Source organism: Aptenodytes patagonicus, chromosome 4, assembly GCF_965638725.1.
Source record: "Aptenodytes patagonicus chromosome 4, bAptPat1.pri.cur, whole genome shotgun sequence".
NCBI lineage: Eukaryota > Metazoa > Chordata > Aves > Sphenisciformes > Spheniscidae > Aptenodytes > Aptenodytes patagonicus.
Genome location: NC_134952.1, coordinates 6156664 through 6177503, shown reverse-complemented (window position 1 = coordinate 6177503; position 20840 = coordinate 6156664). Strand labels below are relative to the sequence as shown.

At 42.2% G+C, this 20840-nt stretch overlaps 1 protein-coding gene across 6 annotated transcripts in view; it reads right to left on the bottom strand.

The window, feature by feature from the left end:
* KRCC1 (lysine rich coiled-coil 1) overlaps positions 1-20840 on the bottom strand; it is a 32439-nt gene that overhangs the window by 3580 nt on the left and 8019 nt on the right. The window contains exons 1-7 of one of the 6 annotated variants that reach the window (XM_076335706.1): positions 15363-15455; positions 13593-13700; positions 13329-13503; positions 12324-12572; positions 10646-10760; positions 8183-9131; positions 7025-7158 (exon numbers count right to left, since the gene is read on the bottom strand). In XM_076335706.1, coding sequence (XP_076191821.1) covers positions 8336-9131; positions 10646-10760; positions 12324-12572; positions 13329-13503; positions 13593-13700; positions 15363-15377 — 1458 coding nt within the window. In that variant the 5' untranslated portion in view covers positions 15378-15455 and the 3' untranslated portion in view covers positions 7025-7158; positions 8183-8335. Of the gene's footprint in view, positions 1-7024; positions 7159-8182; positions 9132-10645; positions 10761-12323; positions 12573-13328; positions 13504-13592; positions 13701-14545; positions 14568-15362; positions 15456-20840 lie in introns of those variants that run through there. The other 5 variants (XM_076335708.1, XM_076335709.1, XM_076335711.1 and 2 more) reach the window with 5 other exon arrangements.

Here is a 20840-nt window from a genome sequence, read left to right as displayed (position 1 = left end):
TTGCACATGAAGTCAAATGAATGTAAGACCACAGACTTCAGAGTTTTGATTAACACTCAGAGAACCTGTATATATATCATAGTACTTCAATGTGTTATTAACCACTGACATGGGGGAGTGAAGAGAAATAGAAATCATCATTTCTGCTGACTACAAAAGGGAAGGTGTTGCCACTGTGGCTCAGAAATAGCATCAATAGAGACTGATATAATGCAGTTCCAAAAGAAACATTTTGAGGGAAAAAGCTTAGCTATGAGCAAGAGGTGTCATAGTCAATATAGTTCTCATACACCACGATATTATCGGTAAGTGTGGTTCAGCCTGTGGAGCTTGAATTTATAATGCGGATGGTTTGGAAACACCTAGCACTTAGCTCTGGGGAAAACAACTTTAGTTCAACTGTTTGTTAGGGTAGTGCTCAGAACATTGCTGTGAAGAGTTTCACTGTTAATTCTAAGAAATCCTACTTCATTTTAAAAGTTTCTTTTAAATCTCCCCTCCCTCCCACACACAGAGATTTTCAGTTTTCCCCACAGCTGTGGGGGAAAAAAAAAATACAATGTACCACTTCTTTCACATTCCCCCTATTGAGATTCTGGTTTTATTTCAAACTTTCATGTCCTAAGTAGAGAAATAGCAAGGACCTGAGCCTGTCAATGCAAGAAGAAAAGGTCTGTGACCTGAGGATCTGTGGTTTTGCCTGGTGTTGTTGAGTATCAATCCTACAACAAAGCCCAACTGTGATACAAGTTGCACGGTAGGCTCCTGCAGGTGTTCAAGACTTGTGGAAATGTCAGTCACTTGTGGAAACTGAGATTTACGCCTGTGCCCCAGTCTTACACCCTGGAGCAGGAGTGATTGCCAGTGCACACCTAGGAGCAAAGCTGGACGGGCAGTTTGCTGTAGCTCTCTGAAATCAAAACACAGTTTTCTTGAGGTTCAACAGGAATCAATGCCTAAACCTTTGCTCTGCCAAAAATAATTTGTTGAAATAGCACTTCATTGCTTTCAACTGTAAATCGAGCTCTTTGAAATAAAGGACAGTAGCTTATTTGGAGACGAGGAACACTGTTGCTCTTTTTCCAAAGCTTTCCCACAGAAAGATTTATGGCACTGTACCTATTTATGGTTTCCTATTTATTAATTTTTTGTGACCCATTTTTGCCATACCTGCATTCATCACCAGTTTAAGGGTATAGTCAAGAACCGCTACAGCCAGTCAGGGTTAAAAAGATACTGCGCCTAGCTGCTCACCACCTCACTCTGAAAATATAAGCAGGATAGGAAACAGGTACAGCTGGAAAGACACCAGCAGATCTGACAGGGCTGTCATCTCCTCCCTCAGGTCATTTCCACCAGTGGATGTGAAGAAGAACCAGAAGCTGTAATATGTTAAGGTTAAAAAAGCTGCAGCTGGAAGAGCTTGTCTGGCACCACATTCCTGGCAGTTGTAAATCACATGAGAAGCTTGTGGAAAGGCTGGAAAGAGAATCCGGATCTCCCAGTCCTCACCCTAGATGCTTTCATCTTGGTGTTCTGACTGATAAACACAGCCATTAAGCACACTGTCAGCTTCCGTGTTGTTGGATGGCAGTGCTGGCCAAGAGCTCTATGCTGAAAAAAGTAACAATTTAATTAAACTGTAATAGCCCTCTAACTAGCTCAAACAACAGTTTTACACTGTAATCTGATTCCACAGATACATGGTAAATTTGAGATGCAGCTCAAGGCGTTGCATTCAGCTGATTTACACTGATTTCAGCTGAATGCCTCTCAATATTTATAGAAATAATGCTTGGACAAGTTAGCAGGTTAGATATGACGAGGATATGTCTCATAGGCCAACGGTAAGTTAACTTGCCAGGTGTTAGCGTTCCCAGTGTGCCTCACTGAAACCACAGCCTGAGTTCAGGGCATGCAAGGCGACTTCAGTGGTTCTCCCTTTTATCGCAAGATTTCAAATGAGAACCTTCCACTGTGAAAACACTTCTTGCTCACTTCACAGGACGCAGAAAGAGATGTCCTGTTTCAGTTGTGGCCTTTTTCAGACAGACCTCACACTAGGATCTCACTACAAATTTTTCAGATATCGCAGCCAGTCATGAAACCAAAGTATAAAAAGTCATAAAAAGGAAAACAAACTATAAAAAAGTGACAGTATTTTGCAGAAAAGCACGTTCACGCCGCTCTTCATAGGACACTGAACATGACACCTGCTTTTAGAGGTGAGTATCTAGGCTCTATTACGTGTTCATTGAATAAGCAATTGCAATGCTTTCAGGCATTTCTTGTTATTCCTGCTCCAGCAGAAGGGTGGCCTTGCCCCCCTGTAACGTCAGCTGCCCTTACAAAGAGTTTAAGCTGATCTGTTTGCCTGTGAATGAGAATAGCGGATGCGGGGACACGAGGATGTCCCAGGGATGGTAACCTTCAAGAGAAAGGAGGGGAAACTGGCAGCAGCAGTCTGCTTCAGGGACACATCCCGGGCAGGATAAATCTGCCAGCGTCCCCTTTGCACCATTTGCAGGTGAAAAAAAGAGGCCTTGGAAGAATTCAGTACTTGACCCAGCTGATCTGGTGAACCATGGAGAGAGCAAAAATTGAAATGCAGGAGTCTTCACTTAAGCCCAGCCTTAAACAGCGGGTTTAACCTTGTTTCTGTGCTCAGCTACATCAACGCATTTTTAGCTTGCCTTTTTCATATACAGCAGCTCTTTCACAAAGCAAGCAGCACACAGGTTTACTGAAAGAGGAGACAGATCAAATTTAGTGCTGTTGGGCCTTCACAGAGGATCCCTCTACCTGCATAAAACACCACTGACTCCAAGAGGTCTACAGTCAGATCTGCAAGTCTATCTCCTCAGATGTGACAGAAAGATCTGTGATTTCATTTGTTCTCAAATCAGAATTGTAATGCTTTGGTAGTTTTAATGGGAGGAACAGATGAGCAGAATTAGCTTTCATTACAGACAGTGTGGATTCGTTTGCTACTAAGAAGTGAAAAAAGATGTATTTACAGTAAAGGGTAAATAAAGTCATCAATCTCTGTTCCTAGTATTTTAAAATGTCTAGATATGTAGATAACTATTGGCACAAATGTGGAAGGCTAGGAACAAGGCAACTGGGAAACACACGAACAATAATCATTACTTAGGACCTTAGAAAATTGGCTATCACTTACCTAAATTAGAGCTATAAGTCACTTCTGCTAGATGAGAATCTGCTATGTCTCATTTGCAGCATTTACATCATAGATTAATCATTGTTTAATCAAAATGTGGCACGAACACTTCTTTTGGGATCTTATCTTTCACGTTTGATACCAAGAAACTTTGTTTAGAGCTATTCTACATAGTTTGTGCAACCACTTTCCAGTGGGTGGGCGAGGAGGGTATGGAGTTCAAGTAAAGGTTTGAGAATGGTCACTGAAAAAACCAAAACCATCTCCCTGTTCTGCCAGTTCATGCTTTTACTGTATTTTCAGAGCTGTTAATCTCCTTCACAGCTGGTAAGTGAGCCTACCAGGGGAGGTGCCTCGCTGGACCTGCTGTTTACAAACAGAGAAGGACTGGTGGGAGATGTGGTGGTCGGAGGCCGTCTTGGGCTTAGCGACCATGAAATGGTAGAATTCTCCATTCTCGGTGAAGTAAGGAGGGGGGGCAGCAAAACCGCAACCATGGACTTCCGGAGGGCGGACTTTGGCCTGTTCAGGACGCTGGTTGAGAGAGTCCCTTGGGAGACGGTCCTGAAGGGCAAAGGGGTCCAGGAAGGCTGGACGATCTTCAAGAAGGAAGTCTTAAAGGCGCAGGAGCAGGCTGTCCCTGTACGCCGTAAGAAGAACGGGCGGGGAAGACGACCGGCCTGGCTGAACGGGGAGCTCTTGCTGGGACTCAGGGAAAAAAGGAGAGTTTACCACTTGTGGAAGAAGGGGCAGGCGACTCAAGAAGAGTACAGGGATCTCGTTAGGTCGTGCAGAGAAGAAATGAGAAAGGCAAAAGCCCAGCTAGAACGCAATCTGGCCGCTGTCGTTAAAGACAACAAAAAAAGTTTTTACAAATATATTAATGACAAGAAGAGAGCCAAGGAGAATCTCCATCCCTTATTGGATGCAGAGGGGAACATTGTCACTGAGGATGAGGAAAAGGCTGAGGTACTCAATGCCTTCTTTGCCTTAGTCTTTAACAGGCAGACCAGTTATCCTCAGGGTACTCGGCCCCCCGAGCTGGAAGACGGGGACGGCGAGCAGGATGAACCCCCCATAATCCAAGAGGAAGCAGTCAATGACCTGCTACGCCACCTGGACTCTCACAAGTCTATGGGGCCGGATGGGATCCACCCGAGAGTGCCGAGGGAGCTGGCGGAGGAGCTTGCCAAGCCACTCTCCATCATTTATCAGCAGTCCTGGTTAACGGGGGAGGTCCCGGACGACTGGAGGCTTGCCAATGTGACGCCCATCTACAAGAAGGGCCGGAAGGAGGATCCGGGGAACTACAGGCCTGTCAGCCTGACCTCGGTGCCGGGGAAGATGATGGAGCGGTTCATCTTGAGGGCGCTCACAAGGCATGAGCGGGACAACCAGGGGATCAGGCCCAGCCAGCACGGGTTCATGAGAGGCAGGTCCTGCTTGACCAACCTGATCTCCTTCTATGACCAGGTGACCCGCCTAGTGGACGAGGGAAAGGCTGTGGATGTGGTCTACCTGGACTTCAGCAAGGCCTTTGACACCGTCTCCCACAGCATTCTCCTAGAGAAGCTGGCGGCTCATGGCTCAGACAGGTGTACTCTGCGCTGGGTCAAAAACTGGCTGGACGGCCGGGCCCAGAGAGTTGTGGTGAATGGAGTTACATCCAGTTGGCGGCCGGTCATGAGCGGTGTTCCCCAGGGCTCAGTTTTGGGGCCGGTCTTGTTCAATATCTTTATCGATGATCTGGATGAGGGGATCGAGTGCACCCTCAGTCAGTTTGCAGATGACACCAAGTTGGGCGGGAGTGTTGATCTGCTCGAGGGTAGGAAGGCTCTGCAGAGGGACCTGGACAGGCTGGATCGATGGGCCCAGGCCAACTGGATGAGGTTCAACAAGGCCAAGTGCCGGGTCCTGCACTTGGGCCACAACAACCCCATGCAGCGCTACAGGCTTCGGGAAGAGTGGCTGGAAAGCTGCCTGGCGGAAAAGGACCTGGGGGTGCTGGTCGACAGCCGGCTGAACATGAGCCGGCAGTGTGCCCAGGCGGCCAAGAAGGCCAATGGCATCCTGGCCTGTATCAGAAATAGTGTGGCCAGCAGGAGTAGGGAAGTGATCGTGCCCCTGTACTCGGCACTGGTGAGGCCGCACCTCGAATACTGTGTTCAGTTTTGGGCCCCTCACTACAAGAAGGACGTTGAGGTGCTGGAGCGTGTCCAGAGAAGGGCAAGGAGGCTGGTGAGGGGTCTGGAGAACAAGTCTGATGAGGAGCGGCTGAGGGAACTGGGGCTGTTTAGCCTGGAGAAAAGGAGGCTGAGGGGAGACCTCATCGTGCTCTACAACTACCTGAGAGGAGGTTGTAGCGAGGTGGGGGTCGGTCTCTTCTCCCAAGTAACAAGCGATAGGACGAGAGGAAATGGCCTCAAGTTGCGGCAGGGGAGGTTTAGATGGGATGTGAGGAAAAATGTCTTTACTGAGAGAGTGGTTAAACATTGGAACAGGCTGCCCAGGGAAGTGGTTGAGTCCCCATCCCTGGAGGTATTTAAAAGACGTGTAGATGTGGCACTTAAGGACATGGTTTAGTGGGTGGTGGTGTTGGGTTGACGGTTGGACTCGATGATCTTAGAGGTCTTTTCCAACCTCAATGATTCTATGATTCTATGATTCTCCTGACTTCCAAAAGCGCAACTCATTTCAAAAGCAAGTAAACTGGTGCTTATCTCCCTTCAATTAGTCTGTTCCCTGTGTACAAGCAGAGTACTACACCATGGCCTTTCCGTCTGCTGGAGGTCTAATCGTTTTCTTAGACTGACTTCCTAAGGAAAGGCAGCGTATGTGACCATATTGGAGCAAGGGTTCCTTACTAGTAACTGTGAAAGACACTGGCCATATTTGTACAGCCCTATTTGACAGAGTGGCAGAAATATCAAAGGGGTCTTACAATGCCCTAAGGTTTGCTAAACTAGGTGTCCTGGGAGAAGAGAAAGTCATTATTTGTCTTACATGGGAGACAAGCTGCAGTGTTGCCCACGTTATTCTCACAGCAAAGAGTATATACAGGAGAGAGTGCTTAAAAAACTCCCCAGTTACACTGTAGGACAATACAAGCAGCCTGCAGTTGGCAGTTTACAACAGCTCACAACTGTCATCAACAGTCAGCATAAGTAAGTTATGATTGAATCTGCTCTCTTTCCAAGAAAATAATGAGAAAAGCAGTTATTAATGTGTGACTTGAGACTCCCTCATTAGACGAGCAGGGGCTAAGGAAAGCCAGGGAAAGAGTCCTTGGAAGGACACAGAAAGGCTTGTAGCTCCTGAGAGGAAAAAGAACCACTGAAGAAAGCAGAGGCGTTATCAGCCTGAAACAAAGATCAGGTGAGATTAGAAAAGGGGACCAGAACAAGGACCCTATGTACACTTTGAACTTAAAGCTGAATCCCCATGGACCTCTGAGTTCAGGTCCCTGAGACTCCTGACCAATGAACTGTTACTGGCACCTACATGTTGCTGCTCAACTTTGTTCAGTTGTACATGTATCTAGTTACACTTGCCTGTTAGAGGATGGACTAAGTAACTTGACAGCTCAGATGCTAACTACTCAGATTTATAACTTTATCGGCAGCAGGAAAAATATAAATCCAAGATTGCAATCAACCACAAAACACAAATCCTTAAAAAACACAGCAGACTACATTATTTTCAGGGCTTTTCAACCTACTTCTTACACCCACAAAACTAAAACTAAGACAAAACCGACAGAATTCAAGGCTTGAGGGCCCTGGTCTCTACTCCATCCCACACCACAACCACCCACAACAGAAAATTTCAGTTGGGCAGATTTACCAAGAGCAGCAGTTCAGCACAGGTGCCTCTACAAACAGACTAACCCAGTGGAAAACTCAGTCTAAGTGGTGCGACTCAACAGCGTGATGGCTTTCAGATCCCACATCAAGGCTCAGAAAAAGCTTTCTTGCAACCTGAAGGCAATAAGAGAGATACTAAATGGTGTCTTAAGAAATTGCTTTTAAATGATCGCTTTTCAGAACTTAACTGTATTTACTCAGTTCAGCAGCTTTCAGTAAGACATCAGACAGGCTTCAAATCCTCTACACAACCCCAGATCTGCACAGTGCAGGCAGACATTGCAATTCCCCTCTTCCTCTTGGACAGCCTGCCTGCCCCAGGCCCTGTAGAGACTGATGCGTTTCCAGTGTCCATGGCTCACTGAAGGTCTCATCTGAGAGTCCTGGGAGCAACACAAGAGCTTGAACCCCATCATCTAAGTTTCTCAATTAATTGCACATATGTAGGACATCAGTGCTCGTGCCACAATAATGTAAATCCATATTGTGAACGAAGATCTGGTGACACGACATTTAAAATGGAAATACAAAGCTGTAACTGATTTTTCAGGGTGTTGTTTGGATCACAAATCTAGCTTCATTCTAACATTCCTTCTGTACATTACTTTGAGTGAATGAAGCAGAAAGTAGCCTCATGTTAGCAACTGATTTTGCATATTGCACCTTTTCTGTGTTTCCTAAATTAAACTAAAAATCAGGATTACAATGAGAAAAATCTACTAGACAATGTACATCTGACAACCAGTTGCATGTTTAATAGACTAATTTTCCACTCAGAACTGGGTGACAAAAAAACCAAACCAAACCCAAAAAAACCCCAACAGCAAATAAGATCTGGAATCAAAAGCCTTTCACATTCTCCTTTTAAATCTGTCAGAGAAATGGTTACAGACATGGCCGGGAACACTGTAGTCCCCTTATTTATCTTATGAGTTTATGTGCTTTCCTATAAGAGTAAGAGAAACCTCAATAGTAGGCACCATTAATATCAGAAAGAAGCTATACATTTTGGTCAAAATCCAACAGTATTCTGCAAGCTACTGACCCTTATTTGTTGTATATTCCAGAAGAGATTACAGACTTTCAAACTCACATCACTGCTGCTGTATGCATAAGATGATTAAAAATTGATGCCTACCTACTGCCCAAAAGTTTTGGAAGACAGGCTTTTTCTTGCTTCCACATTGGAACAAAAACTTTGCTTAAGAAAAAAAAAAGTCATAGTATACAACAAAACAGTTAAGTGAGTCTACAAACAGAATCAACTTCTTAAAGCTAAGTGAAACCTTTATCAATATCCCAAAACAGATTCATCCCAAAGTAGCTCCTCTTCTCTTTTGCCATCTATCTGTGGCTTCTTTTTACCCTTTTTGTGCTTTTTGCTCTCTTTCTCAGCAAAGTTTTCTTTAACTCTTTTATCTTTATAAGGTCTTGATTTCTTCTCATTTACCAAGTCTACGTCAAATTTAATTCTCTTTTGCTTCTGATTTTCTTTTCCAAAATCTACACCTTCAATATTTTCTTTTCTTTTCTGCTTTGTGGCTTCTTTCCCATACTTCAGCTCTTCACTGATGTATTTTTCCTCCTCAAAATGTTTTATCTGAAATATCTGTTCTTTTCTGTAAGAGCTGGTAGAAGTTTCAGCAAACATAAGTTTGTAGCAGTCTTTAGATTCTGCAACCGATAGGCTGAAGCTCTTATCTCTGATGGTGACCACGTCAGATGCTTGCTCTTCTTTACAGTATCCCTTGTTATAGCAACAATCAGGTGTCTTTTCTAGTGCGTGCTCACAAGCTGATGGCCAGCTTGGCGATCTATTTTCCCCACTATTTGTAGGTGACTGGGTTTCTGAGAAAAGGCTGGAATGCTGGCCTTGTTCACACTTGAAGTTTGAAGATACAACCTCACCAAGGTCACCTCCTCCTTCAATGTTTTTATCTTGAAACTCTTCGTCTTCTGCTTTTCCTAAATACCTTCTTGGCTCTAGACCTCTAGCTTTCTGAACTTTAATGTAATCTGTTAATTCATCTTGAAAGGAGTCATGTGTTTTCTTCGATTTCTTCATGAGATTGACAAGCACTGTTTCTCTGCATAAATTGGATAGAAAGGCTTAGTTATTAATACTGACCAATTTGTTTAGCATCTGTTGAGTTAAAAAAGATTGCATTTCCAGGTTAGAAAAAGAACATATTTCAAGCGTGCTGTTCTGTGTAACTACATGGGCTCTGTTACACACAATCACATCTGTAAAGCTGATGTTACAGGGAACAGATTCTACTCTTTGTGAAAACTGAAAGTCTGGAATAACTTCATGAAGACCAAATGAGTTTCTTGTGACCTAGGGCGCTGCAAGAATAAGATGCTTTTAAAATGATTGCATACATTTTTAAAACTACTTTGTAAAATGAAAATTTAAGATTTGCTCTTATTAACTAATCTCCAATTAGCTGCAGATAAGAAGCAATTACATTATATACCGACTGTCAAGTAATAAAGTTACTGATTTCTTTATGAGATTCATTCTATAGAACAGTTGCAGTCCAGTAATTTCAGGCAAACTGTGTGACTCCACAGCAGAAACAAAACAGAACAGAAACAACCAACCTGGATTACTAAAAACCCCAAACAAGATAAGTGTGCTCCCAAGGCAAAACTACTTATCATTTTATATTCTACTCTCCCTTTCCTCAGGCTGGAAGATAAAGCGGTTAGATGATAAAGATATCCCCTGTGGGAAGGGCAGCTCCGAAGACCCATCCCTTAAATGTATCTTGTTCTGCCTTAATTCACCAGCTTTATACATTCATTTTGTTAAACTATAGGTAGGCCTGTAGCAGTTCCCTATATTCCTGTTTTTCGGGACTCTAATGCTGTTGACTAAACAAACACTTAAAATCACATCAGTTCTACATCAGTCTCATGGTTATATTATTATTGCGCCTTCACTTAAAATATGTCTTATCAAAATGCTTAACATGTAAGCAATTTTGATATTTAGCCTACTTGCACAGCAATCTCTAAAAAGTACATCTTAAGTCACCACAATATCCATTCTGCAATTAACACAGTCTACAAGCCCTCTTCTGGGTAAAAGGGGAAGTGCAAGAGCTATCATCTATCCCGTAAATGATCTTATGCCAAATGTAAGATGCATGTTGATGAATCCTGAAAGCAACACAATTGATGGGAGACTTGGCACTTTTCGGGATTAAGGTCTTCTTTGCCCTGTCAATAGGAATCTTTAAGTTCAGACCATTTCCTTCTAGACCGAGCACTAAAGATTCTGTACCAAAACAGGTACTGCTACCCCCAGATAGCAAAGTAAGTGGGAAAACTGTACAGGTTTCAGGACCTTTCCCCTGTGGGTTGTCATTGAAGATGCAACTGTGGGAACTCTAAGGCTGAATTTCAGTCACAAGTATGATGTTTAAATGGACAGTGCCCCTTTAAACCAGTAAACCAAGCAACAAAAAAAAACCCAAACCAAAACAAAAAAATCCATGAACTAGTCAAAGTCACTTAACAGCAGACAACAGGGCTAATGAAAAAGTTTGAAAGTACAAACTACACAGGAATAGCAACAAAAGACTTACTGACTTACTTAATCCGGTGCTTATTTCCTTGCACGTGGGACTGGTATGTTTCTATAGATGTAAGTGCGATGTTACATATGGGGCACATGTAATAACCAACACCAACTGCTGAAAACAAGGAACCTGTAGGTTACAGAGACTACAAATGAAAGGCAAAACTCAAAGCACATCACAATCCCATCCCATGCAAGAGTCCTAACATAATGTTCCCACAAATGACACTTGTAGACAGATATAAAGTCACTGCTGCAATTTTACACTAGAATAGTATTTATGAAGGGAGCTGGTGAGGTGTACAGTTGCAGTGTAACCACGGTTTAAACATTAACAAAGAGTATTTCTGATGACTGAAGTGATCCAAGATAATTCCAGTAAACTGTTGTCAAGTGCTGATGAGAATGAACTGTACTGAAAAATTAAATACTATTGTAAATACCTGACACCCAAAGCAAGCACCAACAGATACCAATCCAGTCAGTCCAGATTTAATTAAAATAAGATCAGTTTAAATATTACCTGCTCAAATGTTCATGCAGTGTTGGTTCAACCCTGTGAAGATGCTGAGGGAATTGTCGATACAGTACATTATGAATACGGTACATGGAGCCTCAGGCAAATATAAGGTAAGGTCAGATGAGGAAAACCCTTGTGTTTTCTAGGTTGTCGTTTTCTCCTCTCTACAAGCTGTGTCATCCATAGACCTAAATATTCTGAAACCAGTGAGTAACCTTTTTCCCCATGCAAACCCAAGAGCTTCATCCATTAGCAAAATGCAGCATTAATTCCAATGGGCTATTGCTTTGCATCAAAATGTATTATTTTGTTTAAATTATAGCATGACTTAATGAGAGCTGTTTGATACTAACAATGACTTTTGATTATCAGGTAGGATTTTGAATTCCTTACTAAAGAAAGGATTGACAGTTCTGTTGCACAGGACCAGATGATGCCCCCTCAAAATTAAGGGAAGTTGCACAGCAACAGGGCCTTGGCTTTGCACACAGTGCTTGAGCTGAAGACAGTCCCGATGGGAGGCTAGAGAACAATGACTGTTTAGGAAACAAATTTCCTTATGTGGGAGGATTGACATAATTACAACAACCAGTTTCATGAATAAAAGATTAAGGGAAGCCATGACACCAGTTTTCAATTATTTAAAGAATGTGACAAAAAGGAAACAAATGATTCAATTCTTGTGTCTGCTTCTTGTTCTGTGCACAGCAAAAAAATATATTGTGGTCAGAGAGAGCTGAGTTCAATGTCAGTAGAAGGTTTTAAGATCAAGAAGTCCTGGGGGATGTTCCTTATGGAAGTTGTGGAGTTTCCAGCACAGACGTTTTTTAAGAACAAGGTGGATGAACATCTTAAGAGTGACACAGATACAACTGATCCTGGCCTTAGATTTAGGGGACTGGGCTATTTTCTAGGATCCTTTGAATTTGACCACAGAACTCAGTGAGGACTGGATTTGGGTCTCCAAATCAGTAAGAAATGTTTTCCAGCCTACAGCTGTCAGAGACAGAACTTTAGCAGTTCATAGACCAAACAGAAAGGAAGAAATGAACTTTATCTGTAATACAGGAGAAGACTACCATTTTCTTGCACACATCAGAGCAGTTCCTTGAACAAATCAGAGCACTCGAGCTACACTCAAGAGATTGTAACACTTGCTCATGTTCTGCTTACCATTTGTGCTGGATTCTGCAGGGACAGCTTTGTCTCCCAGCTCCTCCAATATCTTTCTCCGTGCTTCGTTTCTTTTGTGTTTCTTACCAACATAATGCTGCTGAGCCACAAGTGGATTATTGAAGGGAGCACAGCAGAGCTTGCAGTACTTGTCTGGATCATTTAACTTCAACCTTGTGTTGGAGGATGACGAAGACTCTTCAGCTTTTGAAGGCAGCAAGGGCTTCTCAGCTGATGGCTTCTGTAAAGCTGGAGACATGCAAGTAGAGGATACATCTGCTGACAGCACAGCAAAGGAAAGGCTAAAACAATTCCATAGAGCAAAACAGGTGACTGCAGAACTACAAAGATAGAAAGTAGAACAGTCTGTTGGGTGCTGAACTACTTGCCAGAGACTATAAAATATCTTAATCCTTGCAAGGATATGAAAGTACAGACTGATAAGGAACACAACCCTGGAATATTCAGAAACCCCACCATTAAATACCTAAAAATCAGCTGCGTTTGATGGCTGGTCACTCTAACGTCCTTATACAGTCCAAGAAGACAGATGTACCCTGCAGAGGGTGATTCAGAGCACATACACTATGCCCCATCTTTAAAAACGGTTCAGCAACTTGTACAGGACTAACACCAGTTAAGTGTTGCTCATGGACTAATTGTTTTTTAATTTCTTATCATATTACTTTATCAGAGGAACATCTTGTTGGGACTGCAGTGAATTCTCAGAACAGCAATAAACACCTTTCATTAATAAAAAAACAGAAATATTTGCCTTTAGTTCCAGTCAATGAAAGATAGGGAATTTGAAAGCAAGGTTCCATGGCTTCAGTTGCACAGGGTAGTATCCTTGTTTATTCACCTAAGGAGTTACCATAAGACAGTTCCACAACTTCGGCAGAATAGAAAGGCATAGAGACATGGCAAGTGTAGGAAGATACTTCGCTATACTTGTCTCAGAGAGTGACAGGAAAACACATGCAAAGCAAACTATTTAGTTCTTACCAGAAACAGGCTGCATGGTCTGTGCTGGCATGTGGGCTTGGTCTCCTGATAATTGCTTCAGCTTTTTAGCGTGGATCTTTCCCAAATAGTGAGACAAAGCAACAACTGGGGAAGTAAAAATCACGTTGCAGAGATTGCAGTATTTGTTTTTGTCCAGTACTCCGCTCCCATCCGTCTGAAACCACGCAAGGGCAAGCTCAGTTACAAGCATTCACTGAAGTATACAAGGAAACATTTTATTTAGCCATGAAGAGGAATAGTCACCTGAAAATTGACACAATCCGTTTTCTTCTGTTTGCCATGCTCCTGCCTCCCATCTTTCTCACCATGCATTTGGATGTAAAGACGAACTTTCTGAGCATGCTTTTTGCCCTGGGAAAGGGCAAACTAGAATTATTCCTGTTTCAGTAACAAGGATCCAAGCAGTGATTTATCCAGTGACTGGGACTTCATCCATCAAAAACTGCTTTCAACGTTTGCCAAATTGTATTTGTATAGAGCAGAGCCACAAGCGGACAAACGCCAGCTCATGTAACAACACTATACTTTAACCAATAATACAGTACTTAGCATTACTTATAACATTTTGCCTCGAGTAGCCCTTGGAGTCATCTACTCTCAACTCTTTGAGAAACCAAAAATCCTGACATGCCTCCTTACAAACAAGGATGCTAAAATAGGTAAGGAAAGGAACGCAGCCATGCCACAGAGCAAGTCTGCTGTGTTCCTTTACCACTAAGCCTGGGCGCTTGACATCAAGGCTGTCCCGTGTTGTGGCACAGAAGAGTAACAGGCAGCAGGACCTAACTTACCTTCCGAAATAAAAAGCCTAGTCTCCCTGTACAGTCAGTAGAGAGAAACAGGTTTCCCTGGAAGCTGAGTTAAAGAATCTCCAGCTTGGGGTCAGTCAATGGAGATTTCTACACCTTTCTACTGAGGATACAATAGTCCAGGTACCTAAAATTGGGTGTTAACATATATTTCCCTCAGCTGCAATTATTTTTTAATTCTTAGATGCTCTCTGAACTCATAACCTTCAAAGTCTTGCACTTGTAATGTCCTTACCTACATGCCACACTATACAGTGGTAACCTACAAAGCAAAACAAGTAACTTGTCTTCTCTGACCTAATGCTTTTCAGATGTCTTTTAAGGATTCTGAGGAGCAGTGCAGGATATTATAACAATATTATCAAAGAGAAAAAGGACCCATCATACCTGGCTAGACAATCCAAGCACAACTGAGAAGAGTCAGTTATTTCCATTAATTCATTTTGTAATGGTGAAGTCAGGTAACTTTACAATTGCATCTATTATCCTCAATTGGATTTTGATCCGAGAAACAAAATCAAACTGAGGGTCTGAACTCTGTGACGTTCTGACAGTACAACTGCTGCTTAAGTTAAATCAAAATAAGGAAATACAACACCTTGCAAGACCTGAGTCTTCATAATGTGAATAGCAAGAAAGACTCCTGACAGCAACTGACATGTAAACTTTAACTTTTGCAAGAAGAAAGAAAAAGACAGAAATGTCTGTGCCTGCAAACCCTCAAGATCAAGTTTCAAAATAAAGCACGCTTTCCCATGTCTACAGCAATATCCCAAGGCACACAGTTATTCCAAGAAATGCCCTCAGCATGATTCATACAACCTACCTCAAGCAGACACTGGTGCACAGAGCAGCACGTGCGTATTGCTGGGTGAGGCATCAGAAGGCATGACCTCGATCCTCAATAGCTAGCACTGCCCTGTGCCATACATATGTTCTGGCTCACGTGGTACAGTTCTGCTTCAATCCCATATGCAGCATGGCCTGAACCTGCTCAGTTCCTTCTAAAATCACGCTGCAATATGCAGGTGATTGCCCTTCACTATACTGAACCCACAACTTTCACATTCAAGCCTGGTTAATGTCTAAGTCTAGCATAAGCCTTGAGAAACACACTATAAAAAGTCTTTTATACACTACGTAGAAACCCCAAACAAAGCAAAGCCCCAGTGCTTGCTAGGAGAAATTCTCCTTTCTAGCCTACCTTATAGTGTGACATCCTTTGAGACTCAAACTGCAGCACTGCCCCGCAGACCTTACAGAAAGTGTCGGTGAAAAGGTCTTTCCTTGTTGCCTCATCTAAAATGTCATCTAAACGGAAAGAGCAAAAGACAAAAATCATCCAGTAGTTAGGACAAGATATATTTGCATGTCTTTGCTTACACAAAACATCAACCACTTTAATATTCACATGCAGCACAAGATGAAGGAACCAATGTTCATCCACTGAATCACACTGTACCTCACTGTGGCTTCAAAGCAATGCTGTAAAGCCATCTAAACCTTCCTACTTACAGAAGTATTGCTCTCCTGGACTTATAAAGTATTACTATAAGAGTACCTGGACTTTAAAAACAAAGACAGAGACTCTTCATTGGGTTTTCAGTCCACTTCAAATAGAGCACAACGTCAGAAACACTTGACTAATGGCCTAAAAAGAAGGATTTTAACTGGACTAGATCACACAGTTAGTTAAATATGGGAATACTCCGTAAAGAAGATATTTAAAGAAAGTCTGGGAGCAGCTCAGTACATGAGAAAGGCCAGGAGGTCTCAGATGCTTAGGAAGGTTGTACCTGTGTCCCCTATAACAATTTAACTGATTTAGTTATATGGGGAAAAACTGCTCCAATGGCTTGTTTTGATTTTCTTTGCCCTGTTCCCAGTTAACTCGTTGCCTGTATACACTTTAATTCGTACTAAAATTGGCCCAGACTTGAAGCTATTCCTGAGTAATTGTATGTGCAGGCATATTTGATCTGGAGGGGACACTCTAATAAGCACTTAAAAGTAGTACCAACATCATGTCAATTAAGAGAATTAAACATACCCTTCAGAAGACCATAGCTGTGCTAGCAAAACCCTCACAAAGACAAAGCTACATCACCACCCCAGTTCTTTCTCCTCTTAATACACTTAATTCATTAGGGAAACCAGTTTAACTCATATTGCTTGAAACACTTCTCTGGTACAGGCTATGCTTTCAGGGAGCAAGTTTACCCATGCTGCTATACCACCAAAACTTCTTCTGTGCTGACAAACGCTAAGGCTACCTGTTTCTTTTTCATCCCCAGTGGGTCACACTAATTCTAATTAAGCTACAGTTTCACTTTTTGGCATGCCCTGCTCTTAAAAATAAGCCAAAGTTGAACAAGTTTAAAACAAAAATAAAAGAAGCCACATAACTAGACAGTTCAACTAAACCATGCTCTTCAAATGAAGCTGAGATTAAAGGGAAAATACTGGGGAAAGTATCGTGATGCCTTAACTGAGCTTAAACCCTTTAAGTTTACCCAACATGGAAGCCACGTGTGGAGCAGTTGGCTTTCCGTGCTTTGCACACAGCTTGGAGAGATCGTGGGCAAGGAAAGCATCGCTTCCTGTGGTCTCAAGGCTCAGTGCCAAAAGGCATCTAGAAACCCATAAAGGCAATCAGCCTTTACCCTCAATTCTAAAGTGTGCTCTCTTGGCCCCTTGCCAAAGCAAAGTAACATCCAAGGGACTATGAAAAAACAGAATCAAATACTGTGTATTGTCTCCTGTAACTCTAAATAACGGTCCTAAGCTGTGGGATGGTCAGCTCACAAACGATTAAGGAAGGACTAGAGTCTACCCAGTCCCCCACGAGTGCCCTGGACAACACATGACTGCCATCTTTGCACAAGTAGAAAGCCATTAAAAACAGAGCATGAATTTCAGTACAAGCTGTATGACATACACTTTTAACTGAGCCAGTATCACCCCAGGAATGTGGCTTCAGTGGAAGCCTGAAACAAGGAATGCCAAACCGCTTTGACAAGCCAACATTAACAAGTGCAACCAGGTGAAAAGTCTACTAGCAGCTCTATGGGCACTGACAAAACCTGAGGAATGGCAGGGGCAGAGCTGTTTCTCAGACTGTGTGCATGGCTAACCCCACTTTGCCTTCCCAAAGCAGCACTCCTGAATTGTTTAACATACAGATCTTAATAAAGCTGGCTCTGATGAGGCTTTTGGCCGAGATTGCAACAACGACTAGGTATCAAAATGCTATTGTCTAGCATGGTTTACCATCAGTCCCTGATATAAGAATTAATTTCCTAATAAAACCTTTATTTTCATGAGGTACAATGGCAGGTGACTGGTCCTGTAGAGCTTTTGTTTTCTGTATTTTGAGTCATCCAGAAATGTTCAATATTCTACAGTTACTGATTCACGTAGCTTAGCCGCTTCAAGCAGAGGAGCGAAAGATGGACATAATAAACAACTTGAGTTGATCCACACAAGAAAATTCAATGACTTGCTTCTGGGCATTAGATGAAAGCCCATCTTGCACCCGAAACGCATGAATTGCCAATGTTTGTAACAGAAAAAGCCACTTACAGAAGAAAATTACACCAGTTTGCTCAAGTGTACTGAACTGCAAAAACAGCTACCGAGAGAAAGATAACTGGAACAATATTCTCTATTTAAAAAAAACAACAAAAGACAAATTGCAATGCAACTAGGCACAAGTCTATGAAATACTACTATCATGGGCAGTATTCACTATATTTCAATTTGCGTAAGTTCTCACTGGAAAACAGATCTTTGTTTCAAAGACAGACTTCTTTATACTAGTTAAGGACAGTGTTCTATGCATATTTTCCTTGACTTAGCAGTGAACTGCACAGCCTTCTTGGCAGACAAAAATCAACGAAGTACATGCTACAAAAAAATCCTAAAACCATTGTAATGTGACATTAAAATTGGGTTTTTAATTCACCGCCTTCTTGGCTGACCACTGCAATGAAAAGATTGGATTATAGGGACCAGAAGTCTGGTTGTCCAAGTAACTCCTGTTGTGCCTCTTGGAGCCGTCCTGAACCCTGCTGTGTCCTTGTCCTCAATGGCATTTTGCAGTAACGGGTGAATTGTACTAATATATATTCTAGGGACATTTTTAAATATTGCTCTTCATTGTTACAAGAGGAGTTTTCATTCTTCAATATCGTAAAAAGGCTGACAGGACTTGACTTACTCAGATTCTTTCTTCTTTGTAAATTTATCACACCATCTTAGTTCTTTTTTCTCTTTATAGCGTTGTGTTTTCTATTTCTCATTAAGTCTTTCCATTTTTCACCTCCTAACACTGTTGTCCCTCTGTTTTGGCTCTATCTTTTCCCAAGATAAGGTTATGCTACTACAGCTGAGACAGCAGCGATGAATACAGTAATCTCAGTAAAGTCTTCTACCTCAGTCTAACGCTTGTAGCATTGCTAAGCCCAAGAATTGGTTTCCCCCGAGAAAGAGATCTACAAAAATAAAGACACAGAGTTCACAACAATTGCCTTGATTTTGTAACCTTAAAGATTTGCTCAACTCAGTTTTTCTCCGTGGTCACAAGATGACTATTAACACGTATCACATGAAACAGGCAGGGTTCCCAAACAGTATCTTGGCTGGGGAACGCAAACCATGAGCATGGTAACGTAACCTGCTTTAATGCAGGTCTTGGCATTCACCTGCTGTTAAATTAGCAATAGCATGGGAGTTCAGCTCCGGTTTTGTCAGTACGATACAGCCACGCACAGCATAACCCTGTCTGCTTTCCTTAGACCAAACAAGGCCAGAACATCCTGATCCACAAAAAGGATACAGCAGCTGCTACCCAAGTCGGTCAGAAGCGCAGCTACCTACCACTACTGAAAAAGCTGGGTAGCCACTTTTAAAAACCCTTATCTGTTAATTTCAGCCTCAAACCATGTGAAAAACTGTATGTATGAATATAATCTTTTTATTTTCTGTATAGTTAGCTGAATGTTCGGCAAATATATATGGCTTGGATAACATATGTCTATGTGGTCTTCTGACAAACTGCATGGAGACAAATTCAGGAATAAACTGATGTGTCTCTCACTTAAATCCCAACCAGGCAGTGAGTTGTAAATGGTCTTCAGTCTGGTCTGGGCAACTGCAGGCTCCTTCCCAACGGCAACCACGCGCATCAATAGCCCTCTTTGCTATACAACATGTCTCTGCTCACCTCCAGAGAAGGGTCAAAAACAAGTCTGCCCTTTCTCCTTTTAAATATGCCTCAAGACCATTTGCGACACACATAAATGGCAGAGCACAGGGAGATCTATGCTACTGCTGCCTGTGTGCAACCAGTTCAATAAATATTAAGCTGAACTTGAGGTCTTCAGCTTCCAGATTCACAAGACATCTTTCCTGGCAACTAAGAAAAACTTTTTTTAAAAAAATGGCTTACCTTACAGTTTGCAACCACGCCATCAGAAACTTTTCAGAGAACCAATCAAAAGCAGTAGCCTTGCAGAACTGCCATACTGACCTTGTCATTTTTATGCCTCCAAAATGTTTAAATAAAGGTACTAGTATCACGAATTCAGAGCAACTGTTTGGATCAGCTTTTTGTCATTAAGAAACGGTTCACTGCAAAACAGACCAAGTACTGTTTGTCACAAAGGGACTGCTCCTTTATAAAAGGATATGGATAGAAATGTAAGACATGAGATTAATTTTTTTAAATAAAAGATATAAATGTTCATGCTGCATGATGAAGTCAACCAGTAATTCTCAGTGCAGCTTTTCCCTTATTTTTAGGCTATTCCCTAAAAAAAAAAAAATTACGTTTGTCAACAGCCCGTACTTTGGAGGAAAAGACAAGTTTCTGGACTATCTGGACTGGAGTCCTTAATCCAGCCCACACCTCCTCTTTACTAATGACCCAATGGCAATATTTTCTCATGTGATTCTTAGTAGGTCTTACGGGTTTGTCCTTGCTACAGTTTTCTCAGCTACATTATGAAACCTATAGTACTTAGTACTGCCACAGACATGCTGTGAGACTCATGTTTTGTGAAGTCCACTGACATCCTCAGAAAAGACATACTATAGCAACAGTAAATATTAAGAGCAGTTTACATAGCTAAAAGGATGCACAAAGTGAAGTAGCGCAGATAAAGGAGTTTTGGGCAATCAAAGGATGACTCTGATCCCACTAAAATGCTAAGAGCAGCTTTGCAAGTGACTTTAGCACAGCCAATTAACCTCAGATACTCATAAGGTTGTCCCATTAAAGGAAGTGCAAAGATCCCTCAAAGATTTAACACAATGTTCATGGGAAGTGTGGAACACTGTTAACAATCCCCTCTGGCTTCTGGGCTCAGAAATCCCACCGACCAGATTGGTGCTTCTCTTCAGTAACGGCCCTGTTTCCAATGTCATCTCACAACAACGAGATTGCAAGGACTGATCCTGGGCAACATAGCTTCTGAAAGCACAGGTGATCCAAACTTTGTTGGTGCTTTCAGATGTTAACATCAGGTAAGGCTGTCACTAAAAGACACGGGGTCTCGTACGGTAGATTAAAATGATTAGCTCTGGGGCTTCAGTAGTCTTGAGGGTGCCCCGTTTACATGAAGATAAGTGACCACACAGGGCTGAAAACAAGAGTGTAGTTCTTGATTTGCAAGTGTCTAGA